The 12,035-nt window shown below is 39.8% G+C and overlaps 1 protein-coding gene across 1 annotated transcript; it reads right to left on the bottom strand.

Moving 5' to 3' along the window:
- Positions 1-222: 222 nt before the first annotated feature.
- On the bottom strand, positions 223-7,966 carry LOC112458644 (acetylcholine receptor subunit alpha-like 1; the record flags this gene model as incomplete). The annotated part of the gene is made up of 3 exons (XM_025022381.1): positions 7,894-7,966; positions 6,389-6,569; positions 223-1,269 (listed from the first exon to the last, which is right to left on the bottom strand). Coding segments are annotated over exons 2-3 (1,200 nt in total), but the record flags the coding sequence as incomplete, so codon positions are not given.
- Positions 7,967-12,035: the final 4,069 nt, after the last annotated feature.

Here is a 12,035-nt window from a genome sequence, read left to right as displayed (position 1 = left end):
CATAATTTTTCGCCTTTTGACGTCATAATCCAATATAGGCAATATAGCTGCGACGAACGAGTGCGCGCAAGCATAATAGAACTGATTACGGCATATCCATTTTACATCACGCATTTCTTTCTTCGGTATCATCTTAACGATAACATTATCCGTGCAGATAACATTATCCCGAGCTCACGAGTAAACTGGCGAACATTAAAGATATGCAAATGTCATACTTACGCCTTCGAACCTGTCCTTGTTCTTGGCGTGCTGGGCGATGAAACGGGCGTCGTCGATGGTCTTCTCGATCTCGCGTACCAACGGCTTCTCGAAGGTGGGGCTGACGTCCTCGTGAGCGTATCCAGGGCTAGCTGGCCCAAAGAGGTCGTCGTCCGCCCCGGGCAGTGGCAGCGAGGGTAGGGGCTCCTCAAAGCAGGGTGCGACGGTGCCGACGGTGCCGACGGCGCCGAGGTCGTACCTCGTCGCCGGCGGTGGTAGACCGTGCGGCGGTACCTCGTACTCTCCGCTGAACCTCTTGCCGTAGTACGTGTCGTACTTATCAGTCTCTGGAACATGGAACACATCGGTGAGGATGCTCGGCTCGGGCGGCTTGCCGTTCGCCGCCTCGATATCGTCCTCGTCGTCCTCGTCGTCGTCGTCGATGCCGTCGTCGTCGAGGCCACCCGTGCCGATCCCGGCGCCGTCCCTGTCCTGATCCTCGTCCTCGTAGTCGTCCTTCTTCGGCCGTTGGATCCAGAGGAAACGCGGCAGCACCTGGATGAACAGTATCCGCGTCCACTTGCCCATACGGTGGGTGACGGGCGAGCGGAAGTTCACGTTCAGTATGGCTATCGTGACGACCACGGACAAGGTCACCATCACCATCGTGAACAGTAGGTACTTGCCCAGGAGCGGCACCGTCAGCGACGTGGGCGGTATTATCTCGGCCAGCAGCAGGAAGAACACCGTCAACGAGAGGAGTATCGAGATCGACAGGGAGACCTTCTCGCCGCTGTCGCTCGGCAGGTAGAATACCAGCACCGACAGGAAGGATATGCCCACGCACGGTATTATCAGATTCACCGTGTAGAAGAGGGTCTTGCGGCGCAGAGTGATGTTGAACACGATGTCGGGATAGGGCTCCTCGCAGCATATGTAGAACGCCTCGTTCCTCACGGCAGGCACTTTTAGGATGTCCCACTCGACGGAGATGTAATAGTCGGTCAGGTCGATCCCGACGTCGATTTTATTCGAGTCCTCGGTCTGCAGAAGATGCTGCAGGTCGACCTGCGAACACGAGAAGAACGATCGTATGTGAATTTAATATCAAATATCTGAAATATCGTGTGTACACACATATCGATATTAAAAACTAAATGCATAAAGGGATATTGTTTGCGGTAAAGTAAAGTAAATGCGATCATAAATTCCACTCTCTGTGGCAGAATCGCAATGAATTCTTTTTAGCGTTGGCTAATAATAATTATAGTTTTTCAAATAATTATTCCTGAAATAATTTCGCGGTGCGGAATGTTTCGCCATGTGTGAACTGCAACGTGGAATGTTTTGCTGTTTACATTTTCGAAATGTTTTCCGTGTAATATTTTAACATCGAGATTTCGTAGCTTTCAAACTTCGTTTAATGTTGGCATAATAAAATATATACCTTGCACGCAAATACGTACTACGTATGAATATTTTATCTTAAAACACATTACCGCAAAATTCATGCGTATATTATTAAAATAAATTTATACTACTTTACATTAGCAAATATTTAGTACAGCCTAGATATTTAGCACTGCATAAAATGTGAGCGCTACGAAATTTGCATATTGTACATCAGCCGAAAAATATTTTTTATCACTGCAACTGTTAATTACATCAGATAATAAAAGTTGAAATTATAAAATAAAGTGTACTGTTTATGTATTATACTTCAATAAAGAACTGAATTTTAAAGTTTTAGATTGATTATTATTTCATAAATATTCCTTGCTTTCTTCTAACATTTAAAATTTTCCAAATGTCATAATGTAGGTACGTAAAGAGTTATAAAACAAATTATAAAAATTAGTTTTATAATTAAAATAATTATTATTATATGAGAGACACACAAATTCAGTTGATTGTTAATTTTATTTCAGTTTTATATAATATAATATTCGTTCAAAACAAGAACTTTATTAGTCTGAAATTGCAAGAAAAAAGTAATGATGATGACAAAGAGCAACATAATTTTTTATTAATTTTCTGATAAAGATTACAAAAACAATTTGAATTAAAAGATCATTAAATTAAATGATTCGTCTCCTATTCATTCTTTTCCTCATTTCTTCCCGTTTTATTAGATATGTCATTATCATCGACAGAAACATTTGTGTAGTATAAGCATCAGTATACATTTATATTAATCTAAATTCTGAAGTATACGATCGTAATCCGATGCATCTTCCTTACGATAGCATTGCAATCAAGATTTGTAATCCAACAATCCAACTAATCTTCCGAATGAATCCCCGGCTTTCAAACCACGCATCATTGAAACGATCTCGGAGGCCTAATCCAAAACTGCATTAGCTAAATCTAAATTGTTATTCCACTTCATCGCATTTGGCATCCTAATCCTCAACTACTCGGCAGTTCGATGCGGTACATAATCGAAATACACCGACGAGAGATAAATCAGCCAACACAAGCGCTCCGAGTACCTAAAGATTGTTATCTTAGCGCGCGCTGTCTATTCGGTGCTCCGGATAATCGGCGTCCCGGAAGGAGTTGGACGGACAAGCGATAGCAGCAGCATGTGCGTAACATGGTTCTACATATGTAAACGCGTTAATGTACATGCTCCGTTAATTAACAATCTCCTAGAATCTAGATTAACGTGCCAACTTTCACGAATTGAAATTGAGTTGTCATGTAAAATGGCAAGTAATGTTCGATTATTGAATAAATACTGCATATTAATATTCTGACGAAGAAAAGGCGAAGAGACAAGAATATTTTCTGAGATATAATATCAACAATTTGCATCTGCATTGTTTCAAATGTTTTATATACGAGAGATGACTAAGAAAAGAAAAAAACATATAAATAATTTCGCGTCGTTCGAATCTGAAGAAGACAATAGCTCGAAAGAGTCATTGTGGCTTAACTGGCTGCGCCTTAGGATTTATGGGTTCCACGACTTCTGCACAAAGACATTTCTGATACAGACCCTCGCGATAAATAACATCTCGCGGTTGACTTTCAAGGGTGTGCCGTGGACATATATCCACTCGCACTCTAAAGCAATACAGGATGTTGGAACATCGCGCATTTTCTCTCATGTACAAATGCTAGGAGTTAAATCGGAGAATTTATTTTAGCCGCTTACCGTACTAACTCAAGACACTAACAATTTTCTAGTAAAATTATTATAAGCTCGAAGGATATCGAGCATCTCAAAATAAATTAAGAACTTTGAATTGAATTTCGACGATGCAAATTTTGTTTTTCATTTGATTCCAAGTGAATTTTATTCTAACAAGATTTTAACCCGCGTTTTGGTTGCTCATCACATATTTAATAAAAATTTGTAGTCTGATGTTATAAAATATCCAAAAGTTGTTGAAAGAAACTCGATTCAGATTCAATTACAGAAATCCTATAACTAACCGACTATAAAACACTCTTGTGTACCTATGTGTTACGGGAGATTTTCTTGATCCGCTATGCAGTGTCAGTGTCGCCATCCAAATCCATTTCATGCACAGTCGATTCTCAAGATACGCTATTATTTAAAAAAAAAAGACAGAAAAAGCAGAGACGCGGAAAGGAAGAGAGCGAAAGGAACGGAAGAAATTGGATACCTCTAATGGCCGCACGAGATAGAGGTTTTGGTTATCTCAAAGTCCTGCGAAATCCGAATAAGGTTTGGGGAGCCAAATCGCGACCGTCATTGGAGTTTCGCTGGATGATCCTCCCTGGACCACTTTCGAGATCTGTCGATAGTTCCATGAGCAATCGTTGTTCGTTCACTGCGCCTTTCGCGCGCATTTTCTCATCGCGCTGCTTTAATCGGATTCGTTTCCTGATTTTTCAATTCCAATCCTCCTTCGAAAGGGAATCAAGGTTTTCCCTTTTTAATTTCAGTTACAGAAGAAATCAATGTGTAATGACCTATTTCAACTTTTTCCAACGTCGTTAAACATTCCAGTTTTATAGAGTGGAATAAAGTTATGAACCGATTACATAAGCCATTATCGTCATTATTTTTCTAAAAATTGTATAACAATCCTTGAATAAAAACAAATTAATAAGTTTCATTTTAAAAAGCTACCGTGTTATATTTTCTATTGAAATATTTATCTCTAAAGAATTTAAAATTGGATTTTTATATTATATTTTAACGTAGCGTTGAATGTAATACTGATTTATATCGCTTCATAATAAAAGCATATTAGCGACGAATTATTATGTTGATTTATTGGCACCGTGAGTGATATGTAACCATTTAAATCGACGCGCAAAATTGACGGGAATATCGATCAAACGGTATCGACTATTTTTCGCTGTCTGACGTAAATCGTGGCCTCTTAAATTTCAACCGTTCTATTCCTTGATAACCCCGACATCTTTTTCGCAGTGGAAAATACGCCCGATACGCACGCAAGACATGCCGATAAGAGGAAATTGAAACCGAAGCGCGGAAACGGAAGCTATCCGCCGCGCAGGTGGATGTAGGGTTGATCACTGGCGGCACTGGTGTGTTTTCGAAGTGGCTAGCGGACGAGCTTCTCTGTCGAAATGGCTTATCCTCGCACAGACGTGGGATTTATATCCACGTCTGTGCCGCTGTACAGCGGTAAAACTCTCGCAGACAGGCGGATTTGTCAGTGACGGATATATCCGTCAGGCGCGAGTGGAGTCTCCCGCCTGTCGGACCGAGCGCGAAGGAAAACACGATGGACGAGACAAACAGGCGCCGCGAGTTGTAATCACCGAATTGTGACGTTTTATCGACGCTTCAACTGCTTTCTCTCTCTTTCTCTCTTTCTCTCTTACACACCACACATATACTTAGTTCCTGCTAAAATTAAAACTCGTGGAAAAGAATACCGTTGCAAAAAATCCGGCTCTTATTGCACAAATCGGAAATACGATCCCTTAAGTAATGCGGTAATTTTTAAATACTTTATAGAGTTATAAAGAATAATTTTCCTACGTACTATACTGCAGTAATATAAGGAGAAAAAATTAATTGAAAGCTGAAGAAAAAGAACAAAATAAAAATAAATATATAATTGATTAAAATTTATTCTATAGTGTATTTAATTTATTTGTTAAATAAAGAAAAAATATTCGTCTTTCTTATAAGATGAACTAATAGTATTATTCTATGGTCAGATAAAGATGATTTGGCGGAATTGCACTAATTGAACTAATAGTATTATTCTATGGTCAGATAAAGATGATTTGGCGGAATTGCACAATTAAGATAATGTGCAATTAGTGGTTTGAGGGATACGAAGCGTTGCAGTTTTTAAAGTATTCAATTTGCCGCACTAATGCGCGATTTTTCTACTTCTAATTAGCTGTCGGATAAAGTTATCCGAGAGATTACAGCTTTTCTGTTTCTCTCTAGAGCGTAATAAGACTAGAACGTAAACAGAGAGATAAGGTGAGCTAATTTACGGGCAAAGTTAGCCGATGCTGAAGAAGTCGGCCTTTAAACATTTCTTATAGATACTATTTAGATACTTGCGTCTAAATTGATCGACAATTTGATTGTTTTAGTTAAAAATCCTTCAGTTCTTCAACATTATGAAAAAAAATTTGTTATACATATGTACCTATAATAACAAATTATATTAATACGTTAATAGTAATACTTTTGGAATGCATGTATAATTTTATAAACGCGTATAAAACTTTATATATAACATTTATGATTTAGTAATAAAAATATATAAAATCTGCCTTTCCATGCATAACATGTGAATATGAGTGTAATTTAATGCAAACGATGAACGTGTACATAACATTATTTAAATTACTTCTGCTTTGTATATCCAAAAGCTGTAAAATATATTTCATAACAGGTGAATTTTTATAATTGGAAAATACCGTGAAAAAAGCATCTCTTTTACTTTTGAGAAAAATATGTACATGACATTCATTTATATTTGAACTCAAGATAAATTATCATAAAATATTCCACTTAAACTACCCTATCTCATGTTATACGTTAGAGATTGCGAGTTCCAAAGTTTTTTTATGATTATATCCATATTTATACTCGTGGTATAACTTAGGGAATAAAATTTTAATACGAATATTTGACAGGCATAAATTTATGATCTCTACATAAAATAAAAATTCACAGTCATACTAATTAATGAAGTCCAATCGTAATACTTACCGTATAACCATCGTAAGTCCACGAACCAAATTTCATAAAACAAGTCTGCTCGTCGAAGGGGAAGTATTCCACGTCGATCTCGCAAAATGATTTATAGATCGCCGGTGGTTTCCACACGACTTTCCCGGTGTGATGCAAAATCGCTTTAGTCATGATGGTCACCTCGTAATTACCATCGGCACTGAAAAACAAAATCCATAATTCTTGTAAATATATTTTGTCCATTAAACAACAGTCTAAAAGATAAAATATCGCCAAAACATTCGAGCCTTGAATAACGTGTTCTTCCATTGTTAAATACAATTTTTATATTTGCCGATTTATAACATCACGCATGTCGTACATATTTGTATGGCGCGATATAGTGCACTCATATAAACGAGGCACATGTTAGCTTCACATTTTAATCTCTTCGCGCGATTATCTGCGAAATGAATGCTTGTTCGACAAAAAATATTTCATATTAATATCGTTCCGTATAACGAGAGTTAAACTTATGCTCAATGGTGTAATTCCGCTCTAGATAAAATCGTTTTCTAAATTCTCCCGTATTTCGCAAGACTTGCGTTTTCATGACGGAGAAGAAGCGCTGCAACTCGAATCTACAACGTCACAGCAGAAAGTTAAAAGCTTCCTGCCATATGTAAAGTTAATAGAAACGGTACCAATCGATACTCCGAAAGTCCGAATAAAGCGAAGCGACGCTTCAAATGTTATTGTGTGAAAATTTGACAAAGCGATGTACGCTTCGATGCGTACATTGAACGCGAAACAGCTGTACCATCTATCGCCGCAACCATTTTTCTGCTATAAATTCTTCTAGAAATTAAGTTGATCATTTTTTCTCCTCTCTTTTTTCTCTTTCTCTCTTTATTTTATAAAAATTCGTATAAATATTTCGAAATAAGCTTCTCGGGACGTATCACTATCATATTTTTTAATTAATCATCGAACAACAGTTAATATATCAATACTCTTTTTAATTTTTTAAAAGAGAAGAAATAACTCTCTAACTTAATAAAAGCATGAAAATCGAACTTCCTTCCTGACCTATATCTATGCGACCGACAATGAAATACTTTTCGCAAAATAATTCATGAAATATCAAATCCCTTTGCTCTTTATTTAATTTAATACAGATATAATAAAAAAATTTACTTTTTTAAACTCTTAGGAAGATAAGAATAACTTCCTTATTTCTTGTTCTTCAAGATTCTTAATTAACAATTCCATGTTATTTCAATTCGTCGATGCTCCTAAATTCCGTAGGAAACACAGGAATAATCTTCACACTAAATCTAAACCAAAATTGAATCATCTGGCTGTTCCGCGCTGTCGGTGTGCGAGCTGAAAAATTTCGCGCGGAATTAACACGGAATGTGACGGTGAACTTACGGCGGGCGCGATATGAAAATCCGTCAAATAAACGATACAGGTAGACGTCAGGGCGTTTATATTATTGCGCGAGACTGAAGAAACAGTGCTCGCGAGAGAAATATACTTACTCGCCGAAGTAATACGAGCTAATACGATATTCGCAGTGCCACGGCCGCACCGTCGCAGCTGTCGCTACTGCGACCGCACTTGTTGCACTATTTTCGGTCGGGGCCGGCCGTGGCATTCTTATTAGTTCGGCACGCCGGCTATTGCTGAATTCTGCTGTGCCATGTGTGTCGATCCACTTCGCGCCGCGCCGCGCAGCGCCCGGTTCCGCGCCAATTCGTGAATTTTTCATCCGACGTCTCGTCGCGCCGTGCGCATGTGACGACATTATCTCCGCGACTGACCTCCACCGAGTCGGAACGGGGAGGACTCTTTGACATATAGATTGTCGATCGGGGAAATAATTCATAATTTTAGGTATTGCAGTGTACGTAACATCGTGGTGTATATACACGCTGTATAAATATCAGAGATAAGAACTGGATATTCTTTTATCTAATGAAACTAAGAAAGTATTAGCGCCCGAAAATCTAAACTGACGAGACAGAATATTGCTTTTCATTATAATTTATCTGAAGAAATTAAAAGTATAATTTTTACAAATCTCAAAACAAACTGAAGACCCTAAGAATCTTTCTTAATAAATGAAAATTCAGCGTATTAAAAGAATTGAAATTTCGAAGAAACTAACGAACATTTTAGAGGAAATAACAATTTAAACAAAATATAAGACTTTTACGTCAACTGTTCGTGAAAAGCGAGCATTTGTTTGCAACAAAAGCTGCATATTGGATAAAGTTCGCGCGTCTGCAAATCCTATTATACAAGCTTCTGAGCTTTAATGTAGGTCTCCTGCACTTTGTGGTCATCCGATAATTATATTTCTGTTATCAAACTTTGTATAGAGAGGCGCGCGGAGCTAAAAATAAGGGCGACTCGCCGTAACTGTTACGGCTTAGTCTACAATGCACGTGCAGTATGCAGGTTGCAGCGAAAATTGCAGAATAAGATCAACTTTCTACTTGAAAACGATCATATCAGATGCATTGACATAATTTTTCGGTAGATTACATCGTGTGTCTACGTTCTATCTACATTTGTATACGTGACAATTAAGCTCGAAATTCAGAAAATCTTTTCTAACAAAAAGTAACGCCACCATACATTTTTAAATCACGCAACGTATTTCTGTCATTACGACAATAATTCTTCGCGCTTCCACATTCGATTTCTCGCAGCTTTAAAAGATGTTAGATAATATAAAAAACATAGAAAACAGTATTTCACGGCTGTTCTCCGAGAATGTATCGCACAACGCCTCTATTAACCGCGTGCAGCGTCTAATTACGGCCGATCAAACGATTATTATCTTCGTGAATAATGAAAGCAACCGTTATAATTTTGATAAGTGGACCAGGAAGCACCGAAGATTAATCCGCGCGTAGAATATTGTCTGTAAATTAGCCGTGATAAATATCAGCCGAAAGTGTTCTCGACACGCATTAGAACGGAACAGTGATAAAAGCGACTCGCGCGTGGTTAATAATGCAGAACAACGACGGCTAGCTCAAAAGTGACATTTTAATCGCGGCACGTAGTCGGACGATGCTTAAGCTTTGTTCTCAGAGCGAGCGGGATTTCTCGGCGAGAGGAACGTTCGCGTTGTTATGGGAACATTACATAATCTCGAATGCTACCGCACTATCCTGCTGCCAGTCGGTGAAAGATAACCGTTCACTTAATAACGGAACGACTCAAAATCGTCTCTGAAATCACGATTATCCCGTAGCTAAACCTTAAGAAAATATTTCGCGGAAATTTCACGCGGCAATAAAATAAACGCGATAATACGACACGTTAAATACATAATGTTCTTTCCGTTAGATATCTTTTGAAGAATTATATGAAAGCAAATTATGAAATATATTTTTATCATTTTTGCGTTTTAAAGTTTTACAATTATGATTCATATAAAACTGAGATGTGATGTCTAAAAAGATATTTAAAAAAGAGAAAGAGAGAGAGAGAAAGAGAAATTACGGTGTTCCACAGGCCGAGCCATAATTTTTGCGCTTCGCCGGTTAAAGACAAAGTGGACGCTGCAAGCACCGTAAGAAACGACGGGCGCGTTCCACGAGTTACGTCAAGAAAGTTCGAAGACTCAATTAATCACGTTTTTTTCGTGCTCCAGACGTGCTTTATGGCGCGCTTCTTGCGCGGGCACGTCATGTAAATCTCAGAACTCTGTGCAAGTAGTAAAACCACCGTCGACTCCGACTCGACGGCTTCGAGAGCCGCGGCATCGTCTTGTCGCAATCTTAATGATAACGTCTTTTCTCTCCCCGTTCCTCAATCCGATCGTCCCTTCCGGAGAGGCCGGACGAGTTCTTAAAAAAAAAAACTTTTCTTTCCCGCGCAGCGACATAATGAAAGATGACGTCGTCCTATCACTGGCCAGAGCAAAATTTGTTACGGTCAGTAACACAACTACGACATTAATTTAACTAATTATATTTATTTTATTTCTTACTTTATACTTCATTGCAATTACAGTTGAAGAAGTAATTCTTCGACTTTATATATTTTATTTAAAATTATTAGACACTCTAACTAGTTGACTAGATCAGTTAATTGATACCTACTTATTACATATCATATACTAATCTCTTTATGCTTGTATTTACTGATTGAGTACGAGAAATCTATACCATATTTTTGTGTCCAAGAATAACGTAACAAATGTTGCTGAGCGCAGAGTCCATAATTTCCTAGACGATCTCACAATTTTCTTGGAATACACAATACGTATTGACAAATTTGACATTTGCTCAATCTACCGCTACAAAGAGTTGAATCGCGCGCAACGATTGTAAACGACGGCGCAATGCTGACCTATTTCGAGTACGCTTATTTATAACCGCGTCAGAATGCCGCCCTTCGCCAGGGATCGGTCTCTCGTGCCGGAAAAATATGACGCGTCATTTGCGCTGTGCTCCGCCGTTCCGTATAGAAACCGTTTTCCCGAAGCTAGGACCGGAAATTCTCGTGTCGAACCGTGACAACGACATCGGTCGACATTGCGGATCGCTGGCTAGTACGGCTGGAGTCTACGATAATCTTTTCCGCGTCTCTTGCTCGGAGAAACGAGCGGACCGCTATCCGGACCATCGGTATCCTCTTACCCGGTAGTTTGTCCTACCTCAACGAGAGTGTAAGACTCGATATATACTCCCGGGCTGAATGGCGGAATCGTTGCACAACCGCATTCCGCACTGTGGCAACCTTTATGGACGATATTACTTACACTTCCCTCGCCCGTCTATCGGCAATCGTTCCGGGGGGGAAAGCTCCCTATTATCGTAGATCTTGATGCTTATACGATGTAGCGCCCATGACCAGGACAGACTGATCCCGCAATTGATTACGCGTTACGGCGCACATGAGAGCGCTCTCGGGAAAGCATCGAGCGAGTTGAACGCGAGCAGCGGGGCTTGGCGGTTGACACTTGCGAAATGCGAGTTGAATAGCTCGGAGAGAGAGAGAGAGACAGAGAGACAGAGAGACAAAGGGAGAGAGGGAGAGAAAACGAGAGAGACTAAGTTATCCCATAAATATAGCAAAAGTGAGTTTGGACGCGCGCTGCGAGTATAGAGCTTACCGCTACGGAGTTTTCCTTTACTCCCTGTTGTTCCTTCATCGAGTTCATCCCCCTTTATATCAAACTCACGTCGTATTCGAGAAAACGGTCGCGTATCGACGCAATTGCGACGCAACACGTACGTGTGATTACTTGGAACGAACGATACTTTGTTACCGGGCCATCCCCGCTCTCTCTTTTTCTCTCTCTCTCTCTTCCCCCCCCCCCCCTCTCTCTCACACACATTCTCTTTCTCGCAAAAGCAACTGGAATGGATTACCGCGGTGTGGTCTGGGATGAGCTGCAGGTGCAGTAATCCGGTGATAATGGAGTAACGAGATTCGCCCTCACGTACGTTTCCTGCATATTTTAACTCTGCATTTTGCGGCACGGTCGTACGTTGCGCCGCGCCGTCGGGTCGTTGTGCCTAAGCAACCCTTTGGCCGCCATTCTACTGACCCTTTGCGTACATATAAACGCATATTCACTTCGCTGATTGCACCGAGACTTGGGTAATTTTGTTGAAATCACGATGTCGGCGGCGCGCCGCGCTGCGGCAGTTCGTTC

Source organism: Temnothorax curvispinosus, unplaced genomic scaffold (assembly GCF_003070985.1).
Source record: "Temnothorax curvispinosus isolate PA1 unplaced genomic scaffold, ASM307098v1 QBEX01009057.1, whole genome shotgun sequence".
Lineage (NCBI taxonomy): Eukaryota > Metazoa > Arthropoda > Insecta > Hymenoptera > Formicidae > Temnothorax > Temnothorax curvispinosus.
The sequence above is the reverse complement of the archived record's forward strand: the minus strand, read 5'-3'. Positions and strand labels throughout refer to the sequence as shown.